The sequence below is a fragment of the Macrosteles quadrilineatus genome, unplaced genomic scaffold (assembly GCF_028750875.1).
Source record: "Macrosteles quadrilineatus isolate MER2022 unplaced genomic scaffold, UCM_ALF_1.0 Scaffold_4__1_contigs__length_99947679, whole genome shotgun sequence".
Lineage (NCBI taxonomy): Eukaryota > Metazoa > Arthropoda > Insecta > Hemiptera > Cicadellidae > Macrosteles > Macrosteles quadrilineatus.
This window is the reverse complement of record NW_026542597.1, coordinates 90181570-90204125: the sequence shown is the minus strand read 5'-3', so window position 1 is coordinate 90204125 and position 22556 is coordinate 90181570. Positions and strand designations below refer to the sequence as shown.

Genomic DNA, 22556 nt, shown 5'->3' with positions numbered 1-22556 from the left:
CAATGGTTACGGAGAAAATTCCAAAAAAGAGTTAAGATGTTATTATTATGGTAGACTGTTGTAATTTGCTTGTTTATGGATATATTTTGATCAAACTTGGCAAATCTATTTAATTTATACTAAGCTATTGATTTACAAAAAAAAAAAACACTTTTTTACCCTCCCTGTAACAGCAAACCTAGACGTACTCGTTAATCCTAATGTTATTAAAATAGATTTTATTGAAAATCAAATCAGACAAATGGAAATTCACTTAGTCTGCAGGTTAGCTGCAGCGGGGTTTTAAACTTAGATAAGAGTATAAATAGTATAAATGTTTAGGCCTGGTGGCCTTAATCGCTCATAATTGTTTAGTTCGCTGGGCAACATTTCAAGAGATTGTCATATGCAACCTATTAACTATTTTTGTCTAGATCACAAAATAGCATTACCCTTTTCTGTTAAGCAATCTCAAAATTTCAAAAAAATTTACTATATTGATTTACAACTTAACAATACAGATTGGGAGGTTAAATATAAAATACTTGTATTATCAAAGACACGTTATATTCTGTATTTACAATCTACAAGCCTTAAAAATGAATAGCATAACATTTTTGATTCAGTACAATAAGGCCTAATTAGGTTTAAAATAAGCTGGTACTGCAACTTAGCAAATAATCATAAACTACTATCAGAGTTTAGAATGTTGTTTTTTTTTTCATAATTTGGTATTCTTGAAATTTGGCATTGTGTATGAGAGGTTGTTATTAACTTAAACTTAGGGTTATTTAATTATATCAATAAGATTAAACAATATGGATTAAGATATTTGCACATAATACATTTTGGAAGATTCAAATAAAAACTCATGTGAAGCTTTGCAATTTAACTTATTACAAGTATAGAAGCATGAACGAGGTTAGTAATGTGTTTTTTTCTCAGCTATCTGTAATTAAAAAAAAAAATGTTCCTATTTTAATAAAGGTAACTATCAACAAACAGACAATATCAAGAAACCAACCACACTAAGTTTGTTTACTTTTTGATAACCATCAGGCTGCGATGACACCTTGTGCTTTAGAAATACTTTTGTATTTTAAATACCTCGTTCATGCTCTATGCTTTGTGTATAGCCTATGCTAGATGTACATAACATTTTTAACTGTACGAATTTGTGTATTTATCAGTAAAAAAAATATCAGTTTGGACTGTAAAACCGTATGTATATATTTATCATTAAAATTAAATATATTTTTGTCAAACTATGTATTTATTTATTTTTCAAACCTTAAACACATTCCTTATTAAAAATAGTTTAATACAACATATTTTGTCACCAAGTTTCAGTTAGTTACTATTACAAGGCACTAATCTCTCCAATGGGGAAAGGAGGGTAAAAAACAAAATCAAATTTAATAAGCTTTGAAAACCTTGAAACAGTTGGATTGCAGGTAAAGTTTTAGAGCAAAATTTAACCTGTAGGTAAGTGATAATAAAATAATACACATAAGGTTTAAAAATAAAGGACCCAGTTTGATTTTATATTGTAGTGAAATAAGTGTTTTAATAGACTCCAATTAAAACGTAGCCCACTGATTAACAGTAAACTGTTTTAAAAATTTGTTTTATCGGCCAAAAGTATAAAAACCTAGAAAAAATGTAATTACTGAAATTTGTTGTGTCTGAAACTAGGCGATACCTAAATATTTTGAAAGAAGGTGAAATGAATGTCTATCAGTTAGTCTCTTAGTCAAGCCGATCCCTTTAACCAGTAAAAAATCACAGTGCACACAATATTATCTTCTTATTTTGATAAAGCCAATTTCAATTTCCATTTTCTGTAGATCACTTAGGCCAATCTACCTTAGAAATCACATATACATAAAAAATAAATATTGTGATGCAATTTACAAAACTCGCATGTTACACCATATTACAGTTCCATCCCGCACAAGATTGTGGCTCGTGTTCGGAACTTCCGCCCGTAACTGAGATGGCCTTGTTGCTAGGGTTCGTCTCCCAAAGTCCCGGTGTTTGGATGATCTGAAACAAAATGTTTATTTATTCATAAAATCAAAAGTAATACCTTTTTGACCACCCTGGCTTTAAAGCTACACAAGGTGCATTCAGTGGCGGATCTAGAACAGTCACAAGAGGGGGGAGACATCCCAAAAATTTTTTGTAAACTACGTCTCCAAAATGGCAGTTTTATACAATTTCATTGTCCAAAGTTAATGTGACAAATTATTTTACGCAATGTATGCACTTAGTAAAAAAAATATATATATGTGTAGGCTATGCTCGAGAGGGAGGGGCAGTCGCCCCCTTCGCTCCCCCCCCCACTGTATCCACCTCTGGGCGCATTGAGTAATATAAAAAAAATCACTACAAATTAATGAACCCCATTCCTATCCGTTCCTGCCTCTACTACTACGGTGGGGGGTTAGCAGTGGTGGGTTGGTGGGAGGACACACATACATTTTTTGGGGGGATACAGAAGGAAGGTTAAAATAAAAATTTGAGTTATTTAAACGTTGGTTTAGGCCAAATTTGTTCATATAAACTGTTTTATTCATACTGTAAATGGATTTCACTGTGTCTTTGTTTATCACTCCTCACCTAGCTCATACCTCTCATACGTTGGATAAATATGTGAAACAGAATTCATAATTCATTAGCATCCCCGAACAATACTTCTAGAGAAACAATAGTATGCTAGTCAATTAAATAGCACCTCCAATACCGGCGGATGAACATAGCCTATACGAGTCACTAAATATACTGCATTCACTTATTTGACAGATTTTCTGTGTTGACGATGCGTCCATTATCAACCATGCAGGAATAAATATCATATTAATGTTTATTATTACTATTGTCTAGAAAATGGGAGGACTCCGTCCCAGAGTCCTTATGAACCAACCTTCACTGGGGATTAGTGTACAATGTAACCTTGAATTTTGTTGATTAAGGACAGAGGATTGAAAATATAACCTAATCGATCCCAATTGCCGCAGCAAGCTGTAAAAGGGGTAGCCTCAAATAAAAAAAAAAAAAATTAATTACCTTTTGGACAAGTTCTTCAAAACAACACTGGACTCCGTCTTTGGTTTTGACGCTGGACTCTATGAACAACGTGGCATGCCTCTTGGCAAACCTCATACCGTCCTCCCTCGACACTTCTCTGTTGCTCTGGAAAAGATCACAAATGTTTACAATAAACAAGATAGTGTACCGGTACTTAATTTTAGTTCATTACTTTTTTTAACAGTTTCAAATCAAATACAGAACAGTTTAATGACATTAACAGCACTGAGAAATAACTCGGATGTGTTCCTATAGTCTCAGATTATCAGCTGACTGTTTATCTAATATATCAAAAAACAGCTGTTTCCAGTTGGGCTGTATAACAATAGTTTTAAGTTGAACTAGCAGCCTGTGTCACTTCCTGACTTCAAAATCCTGGAATATTTGATATATAGTTGATCTTGATAAGGGAGAAAACGATTATTTCTCATATCCCTATTATTTGCTTTGCGTTCGCGATCTCTTCGAGGCATCTAAGTAAAATTGCAAATGCTAATGAAACATACTATGAAACCACAAAATCTCTTCTTTACATTTTAAACATAACAATATTTTGCTTAAATTCCCTAAAACATCAATAAAACATATTGAACATAATGAAACCACAAAATCCAACGTAAGTCAATTTCTTCTTTACATTTTATACAAATAGCATTACAATATTTTACTTTAAAGCAAGGAGCTACCTAGTTCAACGGATTGCTATGGCCTTTCAAAAAGGAAATGTCGCCAGCGTCATTGGATCCTCACCCGCAGACAACAATCTTTCATCAATATTTTATTTGTAAAATTATTGTAAAAATGTTTATACTAGCAATAAATTATTTTTCAACACCAAAAAAATATTTTTCATTAATTCACTGAAACCTCACCAACTACAGATAACCCCATTGTTGTATGCATGTAAACAAAATTGTATTATGGCCATCTGTTTTTATGTAAACAAATATGTAAACTTGAAACAGTTCAGATTAATGACAACAGAATTCAGCACAAACTCTGAAATTGTAAAAAGCCTGTAGGACGAAGGGCTTTCACGATATATCATCCAAAACCGCAAAAGGCGCATCTAGAGGGCTTTAGATTGATGCCCAATACCTATGAAAATAAATATTTAGAGGTTGATTTGCTGCACACAAAAATCCAACAAATTCTTTTAATAATATATATTGAAATATTACAATGATCTGGGAAAGCTGAGGAAGCAGGGACTACCTACTATTGCTTTATGGTCGAGGTCGACTATAGATTATTTTATTTAATCATGCCCCAAGCGATGATTAATATATGGAAATTGAAGCTTAAAAATAATTTTGTTTAGTTTTGAAACATAGTAGGCCCTACTAATTATGCACATACTTATCAATTGCTTTTTTCAAATATTAGTTTTGGAATTTTGTAATTGAAGCATAGGTAACTACTATCAAATTGTAATTTTCATTGTACATAACCACTTTCACAGAGGGCTACACATGGTTCCACTGGCAGTTCAGTGGTTCCGCAAACTCATCACTGTCAGTCTTCATTTTTGTGTTAATTTTATTTACTTTTAAAACATAGCACTAATCAACGGGTCTGACTTAGGGGAGGTACGAATGAGGCATTTAGTTCAAAATTCCTCCGCGAACAGCGCTGTAGTAGAGAGCACTTTGTCAATGAAGGTTTACTATTCGCAAAAATAGTTCTGTTCATAAAATAAAATTATAAATGCCTCAAATTCAATTTTATAATTTTTTAATTATAAAATTAAACTATCATAACCTAACCAAACTAACCAAACTTGCTGATAATTAAATCATATAAATAAAAAAGATTAGTAATAGTAAAAATAATTATGTTTATTAAATAAAACTAGAAATTGCTCAATTAAAATTTTATAATGACTTAATAATAAAATTAAACTGTCATAACCGAACCAAACCAACCAAACTTGCTGATAATGAAAAAATCTGAGACAAAAAGTTAATGCAACCAGCGAGATTCGAACCCGGGACATTTGCACGCCGGCCCGGCACGCTAACCACTAGACCACCGAAGCCGTTGTCCACAAATCGTATTGTTACGGTAATAGCGTTCCCTCAGCTAATAAGAAGCCCACAGCTGTCATCGTAGCCTCTTCCGTACCTCCCCTGAGTAAATACCCTAATCAACTGCATACTTACCAAATAAATGCTTTCATTTTTTAGATTCTACATTTGAACTTTTTGTAGTTTGAGCATAGTTTCTATTAAATTTTGATTTTTGTCATACATATATACTTTACAATATGGTGAAACACATTTGTATTCTTTTTTTCTAAGATTTAAAAAATATTAAATTTTTGTAACTCTTTATAACGTCATAAATGATAAATCAGATACAAAGTGTATTATTTCATTTACACAGAATAGCAACTAACATAAACAATAACAATTCAAAGAATAAAGATCATATTATCAGCTGGTAATTAAAATGCAGTCTATTAGAAATTATAACAATAATCAATGAATTGTTTGGAAGATTTAAATATCTGACGTATAAAAACTCCCATTTTTGAGGCTTAGTCATGTCCATCGTAATGTATGAAAGTTGAAGTTTAAAAACAATTTTTTGTAGTTTTGAAACATGGCACTAACTATCCGCATAATAATTACTCATTGAATTCTTCCTTTTTGTTTTTAATATTCCTATTTAAATACTTTTATAAATTTTATATAAATAATCATACAAATTAATATAATAGTATCTAAATATAAATAAATAAATATATATTTATACCTATATGTAGGCCTATATATAAAGCAAAATTCTTCGCAATTTGCAACTAGTGTTTTTTTCCCGGATTGAGTAACTTAGTACATAAATAATTTTTCTAAGAAACTGAACTTAATAAATTTAACTTAAGCTTTATATAAATCTAGCTTAAAGTGAAATACGGTAATACAGTGGAACCTTGATAAGAAGACCCTCGATAACAATTCGCCCTTGATAACAAGTGTCATTTTCAAATCCCCTTAAAATTATTTTACACCTAATCACAAACCTCGATAAGAAGTCAACCTTGATAACAAGTCTTATTTTACAATCCCCATGAGAGTCTTGTTATCAAGGTTCTACTGTAATAACTCGTCAAGATGATTTTAATCATAATATCATAATATTATTAAGGATTACACACACTGAAAAAATATAAATTTTGGTTCAATTGCTTTGAAAACTCCATAAGTTATCCCCAATCACATTTTTACACAATTGTTAGGAGAATTTTACAATTTAAATTACGTAGGTAATAAGTTTAACAACCTAAAAACTACTTGTATTTCCATTTAACCAATTTAAATGTCAATGGTTCTAAGCCAACAAATAAAATAACTGTTCATAAACAAATAAATATTAATCATAGGATTAACTTACTCTGTCAATTTTATTGCCGACCAACATTTTGACGATGTTACTCTTGGTCGAATACGTATCCAGTTCATTCAGCCACATCTCCAGCTTATTGAACGTGTTTTTGTCGGTAACATCGTAAACGAGGATGGCTCCTTGAGCATCGCGGTAGTAGCTTGGCGTAAGCGTTCGAAACCTTTCTTGGCCTGCTGTGTCCTAAAGGAATAACAAACCAATTTAATTTTTGATACTTAAAATAATAGAATACCAGTACTGTGAACTACCATTAAAACATATAAATTTAATTTATGAGTCCATATACTTTTTTTTACAAGGTTTATTTTGATAAAGATAATTTTTCAATGTTTTGGATGATTATGCTTCCTTGAATACAGGTTCACAGTAGGGTGTATTTTAAACTAGAAATAAATACTTGTTATAGACATTTTTAACTTTATGTTTAGAGAAAGGAGAAATCAAATAAGTTTCACATGTAACTTGCCTGAAATAAAAATAAAGACTACAGAAAGACACATTTGTGCATAAAGACAATGGTTATAACTAGTGCACCCACTTACCCAAATAGCTAATTTAACTGTGTTTCCATCAATAGTTAATTTTGTAGTTTTGAAATCGACACCAATCGTTGTTGATTGATCAGGGTCGAATCTATCTTCTATAAACCGCAGTAGTAGACTAAAACAAATTAAAAAATCATAAATTTATTTAAATGTTTATACCTACTTTACAATAGGAACGAACATAAAAATAATTTAATATGCTGTGTTAGTGCACAGAGAAGTAAATTACAGAGGAAACACGCTTATGGGACAACCGTTTGTATTCAGCCCTAGTATGTTGTGTCGGAAATAGGCTAAGTTGTGATTAGCAAGGAAGAGCTCAGCAGCGGAAGATTCAGAACGGAACTCTTGTTTGCGACTGCTAGAGAGTGTTTCAGTCAAAATAGGCTGAAACTTAATGAAGAAAAGACACAGAAACTGATCTGCTCCCTGAAACCATCGCTGGAGCAGGTGTTGAGAAATGTGTCACTGCTTGGATTTATTCTAGATTCTAAGTTAACCTGGGGAGACCACATTGATAACATCTGCAAGAGATTAGCGAGGGTCGCCTTCCTGCTCCAGAAATTCACCAAACTGGTCCCCAAATCCTACCTGGTATAGTTCGGTCGCTTAGAAAGCGACCTCCTCTAGCAATGGTTAGAATTAGCGCGCAGGTCGCTTTCTAAGCGACCGAACTATAGTGAAATGTTAGTCTATGCCTTGTTCAATAACCACGTCTTGTATGGTCTACAGCTTTGGGCCATGCACCTGCCTGCCTCAAAATCCTACGGCAGCAAAAGAAGGATTTGCGATGGATGGAGTGGTCAACTTTGTCAAATGCCTTGTCAAAATCAATAAAGGCAACATCAAGCTGTTTACCTGATCCTAAAGGCCTAGCAGATGACATGCTTTCCTCGAATATCATCAGGTTGGTTACGGTTGATCTAGAGGAGGTAAAACCATGTTGACTGGGACTTATTAGCAGGTTTAGAAAGGGTTTAAGGGGAGAGAGCACTAATATTTCAAACACCTTCTCCACTGATAAAAGGATGGTGATAGGTCTATAGTTCTCGACTTTTGATGGATCACCTCCTTTTAGAATCGGAACAATATAAAACAAAATAAATTTAAATGTATTTAAAAATTATATGGACACACCCTATCCAGTGCAAACTGGTCTCAGGCAAAGAAGGAGGAAGGTGATTTCATTCAGCTATTCAGGGACCTTAGAGCCTACCGGTACCTACTCTAAACAAAATTGAAGATTACCAAAATCCAGCAACACTCCACTACATACAGGGCCACGTTTCTTCAACCTACTTCCAGAACATCTCAAATCCCCAAACGACAACAGTAAATTAAAACAGTACGGTGCATATTTGACCGTTCTCTGAATTCATAAAAGAACACAACTTTCAACATCGAAACTTAGGTAGCCTAACACACAACTACACAAAGCCTACGATAAACATAACAAAAATCACTCTACTGCCAAGGAGTGAAGAAACTTGAAGAAGATGACGACTCTCCTATTCCTTGGATAGTGGCAAGGACTTCAGACGGTAACTTAAATGGTAAATGACAAGGATGGAGAAGGACCCATATCTGGTCAATTCTATAAATTAAGATGCATCCTCCAATAAGTGACAGCAGTAGGAAGGTTAGCTAACCAAACTAGGCCTAGCCTAAGTTACTTTGACAAGGTAGGCCTAATAACCAACAACCCAATAAGAAGGTGGGCTCAGTACAATATATGGAACCATAGCCTAGTCACCCAAATACTTACCTAAACAGGATATGAACCTAGAGTGTTAGCCTAAGTTGACAATGGACTGTATAAACCAGTAGCCTAATAGGCGTATGCTTGATACAGTTCTTTATTCCTGAAATACACCTATTTGTAAAAATTACTTACCTTGACTTGCCAACACCACTTTCACCAATGATAAGAAGTTTTAGAGTAGTAAGCACATCCTCTTCTAGTTTAAAAGATGACATTTTAACGTTGGACTAGTACAATGTTATTTGTAAACACAGAACTTACAAAATGGTTTCAAATCTTTTTATGGAATAAATAAAACATACGATACAAAAACTTGGCTGCTATATTTAGCTATAATATTTTCTTTTTAGTTATTTGCAATTTGCAATAGGTCTTTTAAGGTTTTATCACTGAGCACAACTGTTTGCTGCAAATAAGATTGACAATGACATGAATGGATGATGACATTTGACAATTTGTTTTATCGGCTGTCGTATTAGTATTGCGTCTTTCTCTTTTACGTCTGCTTCAGCATATCAGCACCATCAGCACCAGCAGTAGACCAACGAAGAAGAGACAGACCAAAGACCAACAGACAAGGCGATGTTTGCGCAAGAACTAGGTTCTCTATGGACGCGATTGCAATCTTTTTTACAGTACAACCACAACCATCACTGAGCTATAGCTCAGTGACAACCATAGATAAAACATACTCCTCAAGGAGTATGTTTTATCTATGGTACGACGAAGTACTAAACGAGCACTATTATGTGCTCGTTGGTGCTGTAGGAATTACAATTTATTCGATGCTCTTTGATTTGGAGCTATTACTTTAGAATTCTATAAACAAATACTATACAGAGTAAAAGTTTCATAACAGCATATTTAACGAGTTTTATATTTAATTAATGAAATATCTTAAATATACAGGAAATAAAAATCATAGTTCTTTGAATGACCAGACACGGTCACATGTTTCAATATAGATTTGGAGTATGATTAAATTCAATTGGGCCAGGGGAGCACAAAAAACTTGATAAAAAAAAGATTGTGAAGGGTCAAACAAAAATAAATGTTCGTAGTACAAATATAAATTTAAAGAAATAGGTGGACTTTTAAGGTCTGGTATTATGTTAAAATCAAACCTTTGGAATTTTAAATATAGCCTAAGTTTAAATTTTTGAATGGGTTATACATTTAAGATTATGTTTTCATAACTAAAGTCAAAGGCTAAAAAAGTCTAAATGTTTAAATGTCGAGCCGATCACTGAGCTATAATTCTAACTGGAGGTAGCACTGAATGTCAAAGATGCGTGTCGCCAGCCGCCATGTTTGCGTGAGGTGGGTGTCCATAAGAAGCCATATTATTGCTATAACTATTATTATACTTGGCTTAAAATACCTACTTTGTATGTTCGCCATTTCAAAGAAAATTATTAAAGTATTAAAAGTATTCAAGTATGACAAAAATACTCACTGCTATACCAACCTAGTTATAAGAAGCCATGTTATTGCTATGGTAATAAAACTTACTGCTATACCAACCTAACAAAATCAGCGACTCGCTTTTGACAGACTTCTGCCATGGCAGTGCTACCTCCAGTTATAATTTTAGCTCAGTGGAGCCGATCGAATGGCCAATTTGAAAGCCTTTGCGGCTGGAGCGGAGCCTGAAAACCCATCCAGCATATTTCTGCACGTGAAAATTTTATTTTCTTATAAATTTTTGGTATGTATTGTCAAGTTGTGGATAATTTTGGTTCGATTTAAGTTATAGGTTAATTATTGGAAGTATTTTTCATTATGTTTTCCCCAATTAACTTAAATAATATCAAATTTGCACGTCTACAGAACAAAGGTAGTTGATCCCTTTTTTGGTCAATATTGGTTTCGCATAAATCCCTGTAGGCCCTAATAGTTTTAACATAAAATATCATATCATTGAACAAAGGTTTATTAAAAGGCCATACCCTACTTTACATTAAGAATGGTTCTAGATTGGCATTAGGTATTTTGCAAAATAAATGTAATAAGGGTGGGATAACCTAAATTTTCTAAGTGTATAACTTAACTTATAGCCCAAGTAATTGAGTAAGCCAGTATGATTTAATTCATTTGGGCTAGGGGAGCACAAAAAACTTGATTATAAAAAATGATTACATGTATGGTATAATAAGTTAACTTAGGCTGATTATATTTAGCTATTGTAAGTTTAGCCTATATTTTAAGTTTCACACACATCTTTTCCAGTTGAATCATAATCATGCCTTCTGACGCCAAGAAAAAACAAGCTCAAAAGAAGAAAGATGCAGCAAAGGCCCGCCAAAGTGGGAAGAAACCTGTTGGCACTAAAGCCGAAAACGGTGATAGGGAAACAAGTCCCAGCGAGGTCAACGGAACTCAAGAAAATGGATCTGTTGAAATAAGTGCAGAAGGTAGGCGCCCTTATTAATTTAGCCTTCTCAACTAGATTTATATCTTTGTACCTAAATACTTAATTTATACATAAATAAACGGTATCAGCATTCTGACACATACTTTCTCCCATAAGTTTGCCAACAACCTTTATCATGTGTAAGTGGTGAGAGTAAAAATACAGAAATGGGATTTGTACAATTTGTTTCAGAATTTAAAGGACTAAGTTATAACACAGGCCTACCTACTAAATTTTTATCAAAATTGTTCTGGCCATTTTTGGGAAATCCTAACCTACCTACACTATTAGTGGTAGTAAATTAACTTAAGTGGTAGTGAATCACCAAAAAAACAATATAGGCTACGATTCATTAGAAGCATCACCAATGAAGTTCTACCTAAGGTACTAATTTTTTATCATTTTATAATTTTCAGAGGCTCTCTGTCAAAAATTGGAAGCTGATGCAAGATTGAACGCTGAAGCTCGCTCTTGTACGGGGAGTTTGGCAGTACATCCTCGGTCAAGAGATATCAAGATTGATACTTTCTCGATAACGTTTCATGGCTGTGAATTGCTCCAGGATACCTTGCTAGAATTGAACTGTGGTCGACGATATGGTCTGATTGGTCTGAATGGCAGTGGTGAGTATTTAATAAGTATTCTCAAGTTTACCCATAAGGCTAGAAGATACGTAATTACATCACCTATGTTGATTACAAAAATAGCACCTGTTTTCAGATAAATAATTTTTTGGGATGAATACAATAGATCTTATTTTTAATCACATGCTGTGGAGATAAGCATTTGGTTCCCATCGCCCAAAGTGGGAGTGGAAATGCCAAGATTCCTAGAAAGCTGTGGTTAAACTGAACTGCTCTCAAAGCAAGATCGGTTAAAACAAACTCAAGCTGTAATATTTTACGATCGTGGGCAGATAATCTGATTAATGGTTAATTATTGATCTGGTTAATGCAAGGTTGTTTAAGGGGGTAGTTTTTTTAGTTACAATAATCTATCACTTTCCATGCTTGTTCACATACTGTTGCACAACTTATATTTAGTCACATGGTCTTTGGAGGTTAGTTTAAAATTATTATGTAGCCTATTTCACATATTTACGGAATTTGATTCAATGCCAATTGATGTTTTTAGGTAAATCAACACTACTATCAGTTTTGGGCAACCGAGAAGTTCCTATTCCCGATCATATTGACATATTCCATCTGACGAGAGAGATGCCTGCTTCGGACAAATCTGCCTTGCAGTGTGTCATGGAAGTAGACCAGGAGAGAGTTCGGCTAGAGAAACTTGCAGAGGAATTGATTGCTTGCGATGACGATGGTAGGTGCAGTTGAAAATATATATATTTTTTTTAGCCTGGAATTGTGGTCCACATTGCTTCATGCTGGTTCTACTAAGGGTCACGGTATTACCACTTGGATAAATTCACTAGTGATTAACGGGATTTTAACCCAGGGCCTTCGGGACTGAAGACCTGCGCTCTATACCATTAAACCAGCTTGGTCTCTACAAAATATATGTTAGAAATTAGTTGTTTCCTAGGTTCAACAATGCGTAAAGAATTATTTTTACAGAAGACATGAGTAGATCTAAGGTTTGTTTAATATGAGGTAGTAGACTCCCTCTTATCCGGACACCTTTTAACTGGACTACACTCGGTGGAAATGACATCTCTTTAACCGGACAATTTTTATCAGCACATCGGTTTAACCGGACCAGATCGGCAGGAAGTGGGCGGTACTGAAACGACTGTTTTCGTGGGAAAGATTTGAGACCAGTTATCATGTCTCTAAATACGATGCTCTCCTAAATTTAAGTAAAATACTGTATACAGTATGCATTTAAATGGTCCGTTGAAACCAGTTTCTGGAGACATCGGTTTAAACGGAAAACCCGTTTTCTGTACTGGCCTCTGTCCAAATTCAAATTCAAATTATTTATTAACTCATAACATCTTTTGGAGTACAATGTACATAGATAGGAGTTTTGTCAATATTTATAAAACTAATACTACACTGATATATTTGATATAACTAATTACAATTATTCAAACTTTAAAAATGTAATAGTAATACTGTAAACTAACTAAAGCATTTCATTTCATTCATTTTTACAAAAAGAAAAAATATCTGTCAATTCTTAAAACTAAGCTCAAACTACATGACGAAATACCAGTCTGGTCTGTATCAGGACAGGATATAGGCTTTGTCCTGTATATAATTCTACTACAGCAAAAAAAAAAAATAATAATATTAATAATAGGCTAATAATAATAGTAAATAAATAAAATAAAAATAATAAGGACTCTTTAAAGCATTATTGATTGCTCAACAACAATGATATGGAATATGATATGGAATTATATACAGTCCCGAGAAGTCCGGATAAGAGGGAGTCTACTGTATGTAATATTTTGAAGCCATGTCAATGATATTGTGACTCATTCGTGAACAAGTTTTATAAGATTGATACATTTTTCAATTATTGTAGCCTAAGCATTGACTTAATGAATTACATAGTCGCCTTATCCAATAATAGAATATGGTCAAATGAGCCTCTTACTGAGTGCACTACACAGTCAAAATTAAATGTTTCTCCTACACAATGATTTATGGTGATGTGATCTAAAGAATGCTGTAAAAATTATTTAAAACCGTTGAAAATTGTTTAATTTGTAAATTTTCTTGTAACAAAAAATAATTTTAATCAAGATAACTTTGAATATTTTATAGATTCATTGTGGAAGGTAATTAAAAAGAATAGATCTACAGATACTGGAGCTACTAAGTGTATACCGTTATGTAAAGCCTCGTCTTGCTTTCTAGATGCCCAGGAGCAGCTGATGGACGTGTATGAGCGTTTGGATGACATGAACGCAGACACGGCAGAGGCTCGCGCCGCGTACATCCTGCACGGTCTCGGCTTCACTAAGGAGATGCAGCAGAAGAAGACCAAGGACTTTTCGGGTGGGTGCATGATTTAGTTAGTGTTTCATAACAACTATGTTTTGGTCTGGAATGCATAAACAAATGACTAGATACTTAAGAATACATTTTGTTGGTTTTTTAAATGTAAAATCGGATGAACCACCTAGATTTTTCCAGGAGGACATTTACAATAGAGTTTTCCTTTCACGTTTGAGAATGTTTTTATCTTTGTTTCCATTCAGTAAAATATCAATTATTGTCATTTTAGTAACTTAAACACCTTTAAATTTACTATATTCAGATATTGGTATCACTATTGTAAAACATCGTGCTGTAACTTTACTGACATGCTTGCTTTGGTACACAGGAGGTTGGCGGATGAGGATTGCACTGGCCAGGGCATTGTACGTTAAGCCTCATCTGTTACTGCTCGATGAACCTACCAACCATCTCGATCTGGACGCCTGCGTGTGGCTTGAGGAAGAACTCAAAACGTAAGCTTAGGCAACCATTAGTATTACCATAGACTAAGCAACACAAGTAGACTCCTCATCCCATTGTAAATTTTGATGCTTGTTTTTAACAAAACATAACCTCTATAGTTGGACGTACAGAACTAACAATAAAATTGGCTTCAGCTGTTCCATTAGGATGACTAATCTACTAAGGGAGTATGTTTTATCTATGGTATTACCCTACTCAAAGACGGAATCTTTAAACTACATATGAAGTTTAAGTTCTGTAGGCTACTGTACCACAATGATTTTCGAACAAGCAACTAATTTTGGATTTGATGCGGGTTGTACAACATCCGGGAAGACGCTGCTTCCAGTTATATTTTTTAAATATTGCACTAGCCCCTAAAAGAGGTATTTCAGAGGTTTATGAATGTTACTTAGTAGATTTTCTGCAACACTTGTTGTTATGTAAAGGTTAGTGACATTTTCTGATTATCCTATTTCTGACTATCCTATTCACACCTCAGTTTTAAATCAATGTAAGGGTGAGAAGGCAAAGGTGAAATTCCACCAAACCATCCAATGTTGGCTAAGAACACATTAAAACCCCAAAAGGCATACAGGATCCAAGGTTCAATCGAGATGTTGTTACTGAAGAATTTGTAATATTTTGTTATGACGGTATTAGATCAAGTGTTGTCTAAAGCCTCTGAAAGTGACTACATAGTTTGAGCTATGATAGGCTAGTATTGTTGAATTTGTTAGATACAAGTTTAAATTTACTTTTTATAGGCATACTAAATACATGGACAAATTCTTCTTCTGTTTTCCAGTTATTTTACATGTTCTAGGCATAAAGTAGACTTCTTCCCTCCTAGATAAGGTCAAATAAGCCCTCTTCCTTCCTAGATAAAGCCAAATAGCCCCTCTTCTCTCTTAGAAGGTCAAATAGGCAATTTTCCTTCCCAGATAAAGTCAAATAAGCTCTTAGATAGGGTCAAATAGGCCCTCCTCCTTCCTAGATAAGGTCAAATAGGCCCCCTTCCCTCCTAGACAGGGCATCTTCTCCTATTCACAGTTCCCCTGCACCATTTTCCATCTCACTCATCTTTTCACTACAATTCTCTGTACCCATCCACAGTATCCGCCTTCCTCTTAGTCTTCCCCTGAATATACTTCTCTCTATAACCTACAACTCCATACTTTGTGTAAAATGTAACCAGCTCATTCATACCTAAATTCAACGGTCAAAGAGGAAGCTCAAAATTACAAACAATTTTGTTTTCAGGTAGGCTATAAAAGAATATTGGTGATAATAGCTCACTCTCATCTTTTCACTACAATTCTCTTCACCGTATCCGCCTTCCTCTTAGTCTTCCCCTGAGTATACTTCTCTCTATAACCTACAACTCCCATTCCATACTTTGTGTACAATCTAACCAGCTCATTCATACCTAAATTCAATGGTCAAAGAGGAAGCTCAAAATTACAAAACAATTTTGTTTTCAGGTATAAAAGAATATTGGTGATAATATCTCACTCTCAAGATTTTATGAATGGAGTCTGCACCAATATTGTCCATTTAAATAAGAACAGGCTAAAATACTATACTGTGAGTATGCCTACATGTTTATTGATCAACTAAGTATATGTAGAGTTGTATTTATAATTTTAAAAGTAGTGCTAATGTTAATTGTAGCGATTATTGTCTTATTGTGAGCTAAAATCTTAAAAACAAGTTAAGTATAGTGGTTACTGTACTACCGACTAATGCTCTCCAGACTGGAGTCTATAGTCCTCGCCACCCTAACTTGAGGCAGCCCAAGGCCGCACTAGATAGACGGCGTGCGGACTTGGGCAGCCTCAAGTTAGGGTGGCGAGGACTATACACTGTGTGAACAAGCTGATTAAACTGTAATAGTATATGTCATCACTAGGGTGTAAAGTGACTCTTTTCAACCCGAACTTGAGTTTAACGACCGAGGAAAATTCAAGGTTGGAAAATGTGTGAGGGTTGTAAAGGCACCTTTTGTCTGTGTGATGAACTATATTTTTCTAACAGTATTTAATAAACTAAGTTAGAAAAAATATTTTTATATATTATTTTATATAAAGTATACATTTTTTTATCTATTTGTGTTTCAGGGTAACTACGATGCCTTTGTGCGTACCAGACTTGAACTGCTCGAGAACCAGATGAAACAGTACAACTGGGAGCAGGACCAGATCGCCCATATGAAGGTAATACAGAATGCAACACAAGGACTTTCAGATGCCTTGGTTTTAATACCTCCTGTGCAACAGTGTGTTATTTGATAGAAATAGGTTTGGTGTAAACATATGTTTTCCCCTACCAAAAACCTAAAAAGGTCAATGTCGTTAATTCACAAAGAACAAAAGGCTATGTTTGAAAAGTTGCAATTTCAGTAAGTCACTGATGAGTCAATTTCGGAGTTGGAAACACTGTTTTTGTACATTCACTTATTTCTAATAATCTTTATCAAAAACTCATGTTTTAGAGAAGTATATGCAATTCAGCCGTAGAAAAAATTTACGGTCTCAATGAATTCCCTCCAACGTTGGTCCTTGATCGTCCGTTGTCATGGTGTTGAGCATTTGGAACTGATGACAGTACGATACAAACAACAATATGTAATGGGATTCACACAAACTATTTCCCATACATTATATGATAATTTTTGTTTGTTTAGGTTTACACCCTAAATTTTACGCTCAATACACTAGAATTATAATCAAGAAAACCACACTTGAGTCTAAAACTTAGTTTGGTTGCAGAACTACATCGCCCGGTTCGGTCACGGAAGCGCCAAGCTTGCAAGACAGGCTCAGAGTAAGGAGAAGACGTTGGCCAAGATGGTCGCTCAGGGACTGACGGAGAAAGTCACCAACGACAAGACGGTGACGTTCCACTTCCCTTCCTGTGGTACCATCCCTCCCCCGGTCATCATGGTTCAGGTAAGCACCAAGGGTGAACGTTGCGAAAGGGAAGTTATTTTTTAGAAACACCTTTGTTTCAAGGATTTACCACAAAAAAAGGTTATACTCATTTGCACATTCATTGTGCCGAACGTGTCTTATAGGAGAGAGTTGTGCTATTACCATTGCTAGAAATTTTACTAATGTGTGTGTAGTATACAAACCTAAAGAAAATGAAAAGATCAAGAGTGGTTTACATGGTCTTTTGAAATAGATTGCTTATGAACACTATGCAAGTACTGTAAAGTGAAAGTGGAAACATGGGGTAAATTTTTAGAGTTTTTGGATTGGTAGTAGGTTTACCTGAGTGCAAACAAGGTCATACTGGCACATGAAATACAACATTTTAGACTAGTCCTAAAAAAATTAATATTCAATTTTTCCGTGACAGCATGTTCAACAGATGAAGGTTTGGATTTCTGGAAGTTAGAGGAACTACTTGCCACCATTTTACTTTGGTTGGAAATGCTGTCAATGAAAGTGAAATAGGCTATTAAAATTTCTGTGAATAATGAAAAATGTAGCGTTTCTTGTGTCAGAGAATATTTTTCCATTGAGGCAAGCCTGCTTTCCTCTGAAAAAATGTGGATTTAAAATTTGAAGGTTAATGTAAGTAGAGTATTTTATAAAATATTCGATTGTTAAGGACCTTTTGATTGAATTTATTGAATGAAATAATATTCTTTTGTCCCTTGATGTTGAATTCAATAGGCTAGGCTTACAGGCTAATATATGTCTTTTTACAGAACGTCAGCTTCCGTTATACAGACGACAGTCCGTATATTTACAAGAATTTGGAATTCGGAATTGATTTGGATACACGACTCGCTCTTGTGGGTCCGAATGGAGCGGGAAAGAGTACGCTTCTGAAACTTCTGTATGGAGACGTAAGTTGGTTGCTTTTTTAAGTTCGCTCTTAAAATCTGAGCACAAAATGTAACTGATGAATAAATAGTCCCAACCAGGTTGAGATTTGCAACAGCACAAAAAGACATTAGACGTTCTAATCTGTAACATTCTGTTCATTACAATGGCGGATTACCCAAGTTGCTTGATTACCAAGTGGCATCAAAAATACCCGTTGCTGCGAGTATAGCAAAATCTAGGGATGGACGAGATTGGATTTTTAGTTCGAGACGAGACGAGATTTTTTATTTCTCATAAAATTTCGAGACGGGATTTCCCTTCTCATACACAACGGGAAATGCACGTTCGGAATTTTTACCTGATTTTGTAACATTGTTAGATGACTGTTTAAATACAAAAATAATGATAATAGGCAAGAATATTTACAATCTTGCCTTGTCGGACATCAACCAATTGTCTAATAACGCCTGAAATCTGAAACAATATTTCCGAATGTAATCAGAAGTTACATTCGGTATTAATATAGCCTACCCAAGAACATTGCCATTGCTGGATTATAAAATGTGTTGCATTAGCAGGGTTATATTGTAGCAGTGTCTGAAGTCAATGGTTAAAATCAGTATCTTAAAATACTTCTCAACAGGCACGTATCTTTTTCCAGAACTAACATTTAATGTTTCTAAATATTTGATTCTCGGATAGGCCTATGACAGAAAGTATTTAATATCATTCTGATTCTCTCCTCAGTTGATCCCCACTGAGGGAATGATCCGTAAGAACTCCCACTTGAGGATCGCCAGATATCACCAACATCTGCACGAGCTGCTGGACTTGGACATCTCCCCGCTCGACTACATGTTGAAGAGCTTCCCCGACGTCAAGGAACGCGAGGAGATGAGGAAGATCATCGGAAGATACGGTCTAACCGGTAGGCAACAGGTACTGTGCTCGGCTGTTGATAGATGTGAAGGTTTGGTAACGGCCAAAGTTTTTGCTGTTGATAGTGGTTTATTATCTGTACTTTAAGGTTAGGTTTTTAAAAATAGCCTACATTCAGGAAGAAGGAATGTATACACAACTATCTTCTTCAAAGAAACCTCTTGTAGGGGTTAAATATCAAGTTTATTGTTGTGAATATTATTTTTGCTTTCAACTAGCTGGAACTCTTTTCTAAGGTTAGTTGTCTATCCATTCCTACCTCCTTAATGTATTATCTGTACTTATTTTGCATATTTTAAGCTAAATGTGAGTGAATGGATTGAGATGATCTGTGTAGCTTTGCTCTGACCAAAACGCACTGCATTTTAGCTATGACCAATTATTTTACTAATGCGCAATCAAGGAATAAACTAACAAAAAAGTACTGCTCAGGATGAACTGACAACTTTTGATTGTCTGGCGCACTTCTAAGCTTTTATCCATTGATTGGTTTTGACTGTTTAATATTTGTTTAAAAAAAACGTTAAGGTTCAAACAAGATATCGTCACCGTAGTTGGCTTTGGTCAGATATTTTTGTGTATTAAAGACTTTCTAGATATGAAGTATACGGTGTGTAAAGTCAAAGATATTTGCAACTCTACTTGATATATTTACTTTTATTGAAATTGTTTTCAAGACAGACCAGATAAAGATGTTGTATTGGCTATTAATTTTGAGCAGTCTCACCAGTTATCAGAAGGCCCCATCCAATAAAATCATTTTAAGTGTACACCTAAGTTTAGTTAAATGAGAATTAATATTTTAACAATACGGTAAGTTTTGACCTTGAAGTTTTAAATTTTGAACATGGAAAACACGAATGCCCTTTTAATTTTATTTTAATGACTGTACACTCTTACTCTTTCTCCTAGGCTATAGCCCGGAATAGTTTTTTCACCTACAGGCGAGGCTAAAGGTTTGTGGATGACATACATTTTTAACTATTTAGGACTTACGTAAATAAAACCCACTGGTGATTTGGTAGGATTTAAACCCAGTAAGTTTACCTCAGGGACTGAAGTCCCATGCTCTATACTCTACTACTAGATCAGCTCACTGCGCAACCTAATTTTAGTGAAATTTTAATCACCAAAATTTGTGTTTCAGATCTGCCCTATCAGACAGCTGAGTGATGGCCAGCGTTGTCGCGTTGTGTTCGCCTACCTGGCCTGGCAATGCCCACACCTGCTGTTGTTGGACGAACCTACCAACCATCTGGACATGGAGACCATCGACGCACTCGCCGAAGCCATCGCAGAGTTTGAGGGAGGTATGGTCCTCGTCAGTCACGACTTCCGACTTATCAGTCAGGTGAGTTTAGGACAATCCTAACATTACAATGTGCTGATTTTAATTTGATAGTGTGAACACAAAGATATTATATACAGAGAAAACACGTTTATGGGACAACCGTGCACTTTCAGTTCTAGTATGTTGTACCAGAAATACACTTGTGACAAGCAAGAAAAAGTCTGTGCAACACACACTGTGCTGAAATTCTTATTGCAAAGGGTCTTGTTCCACCATGAGCTTTGAAAAATTAGGGTGAGAGGGGCGTTGTTGGACTTTGCCATGCTGCACTTAATTGTACGATTGAATTTTTCTTCTTTACTTTACTTCTCTGTGGTGTGAATAAATTATGTTTGACTTTTTGGAATTTTGTGTGCCATCAATTGGTCAATTGGTCTCTAAACGCCATTTTCTATGTAATTGAAACTTGACTTTATTTTAATACTTAACTTAATAGCCTTCTTTTTTTCATTTTTGGCCTCACCGTCATTACTTTTTATTCTGTTAGAAGATGTATAACCAAATCTATTGATTGACAGTCTTTTTCTACCAAGTGGTATTCCTTCTGAGGCTCTTAGGATTCGAAAAAGAACCATTAGGTACTAAGTCTTAATTAATGTACACTAATGTTTTATCTTTTGTAGGTGGCCGAAGAGATCTGGGTATGCGAGAAGGGAACAGTGACTAAATGGCAAGGCGGTATCCTGGACTACAAGGACCATTTGAAGCAGAAGATTTTGAAGAATGCGAGCAAAGAAAAAGAGCCACCAATGAGAAGGAAATAATGAGTTTGGTAAGAGATTGTTTGACTTATTGTACTTGTTACAATCTTTGTATGAAAGTTGTCCGTAATATAAGGTCTCCAATGAGCCTAGACGCAGTCAGTCGATTCTGTTTGGATTTCAACTAGCTCGCTTGGCTGCGTTTGGTGCTTGGAGACCTTACTATTTGGACGGTCTCTTGAGTGTTGTATATTTTTCCTGGAGGTGAATGTAGGCCTACACCATGGTTGTCTTTTACCGCCAGATTACAGCGTTATCATCATTGCTGAACACCATTCTTGATCGGCAGGATTGGAAGTCGAGCCTCTTCCATAAAAGAAAGTTCTTTGCTCCAAAAACTACTAACTAGAACACTAATAACTTTATGAAATTTGAAGCTTATTGTTTTCAAAATGTTGGTTTTGTTTCAGCCCTCACTCAACATGGCACACAAAGACCCTCCTGACGTCCGTCGGGAAATGAAAATATCTCGGTTTTCCTGGAGCACTCTGCTAACTAATTGTTACTGTTTTATTGGAAATATTGTTTTAATTTAATTAGATTCAATCAATCATCATATTGTATTCATTTCTTTAATTAAACTTAGTCGAAAACCGAATTATACTTGTTATAAATACCCTTCTGCCAGTCCTGTTATTTATTTTTTAATTGAGAATATTAAATTTAAATTTTTTATAGTTATTAGTTTTATTTTCTTCCCTCATCGTTTCCTAGTGTAAGCTGTAGGATTTAATTTTATAATGTAGATTTCATGTGCTGCAAGTTATAGTAATCCGTGACATTGGCTTTGTTTTTTGTATATTAGGGAGCTAACCAGTCTAGTGGAACTAACGAGGAACTCCAGTCCTGAGTTTAAATCCCGCCAAATCAATGGATTTGATCTAAAATATGTTTTCGTCATACTTGCAGCAAAAACAGCCGTTTTTTAAATGCATTTGTTGCGGGTCTAAAGTAGCATTTTTAGTCTCTAGGGAGTAAAAGTCATCTTAAGCCTAGATCTAAAAATAAGTCTAGGGAGTAAAAATCAGCTGTTGTAAATTTTGATTGTTGCAATTGTAT

General features: G+C 34.8%; 2 protein-coding genes across 2 annotated transcripts; one reads left to right on the top strand and one right to left on the bottom strand.

Annotated features, from left to right (window-relative positions):
• Positions 1–228: 228 nt before the first annotated feature.
• Positions 229–9238, bottom strand: LOC128991576 (ras-related protein Rab-18A-like). The gene is made up of 5 exons (XM_054414588.1): positions 8914–9238; positions 7017–7134; positions 6463–6654; positions 3049–3174; positions 229–2025 (listed from the first exon to the last, which is right to left on the bottom strand). The coding sequence occupies exons 1-5, from the start codon at positions 8994–8996 to the stop codon at positions 1906–1908; spliced, it is 639 nt and encodes a 212-aa protein (XP_054270563.1). The 5' UTR covers positions 8997–9238; the 3' UTR covers positions 229–1905.
• Positions 9239–10389: 1151 nt separating this feature from the next.
• LOC128992682 (ATP-binding cassette sub-family F member 2) lies at positions 10390–22174 on the top strand. Its single transcript, XM_054416383.1, has 14 exons — positions 10390–10489; positions 11011–11195; positions 11611–11817; positions 12329–12517; positions 14023–14163; positions 14492–14618; positions 16092–16194; positions 16728–16823; positions 17379–17558; positions 18326–18466; positions 19194–19385; positions 20533–20736; positions 21360–21508; positions 21908–22174. Exons 2-13 carry the CDS (start codon positions 11024–11026, stop codon positions 21498–21500), a joined length of 1893 nt encoding a protein of 630 aa, XP_054272358.1. The 5' UTR covers positions 10390–10489; positions 11011–11023; the 3' UTR covers positions 21501–21508; positions 21908–22174.
• The last annotated feature ends 382 nt before the right edge of the window (positions 22175–22556 follow it).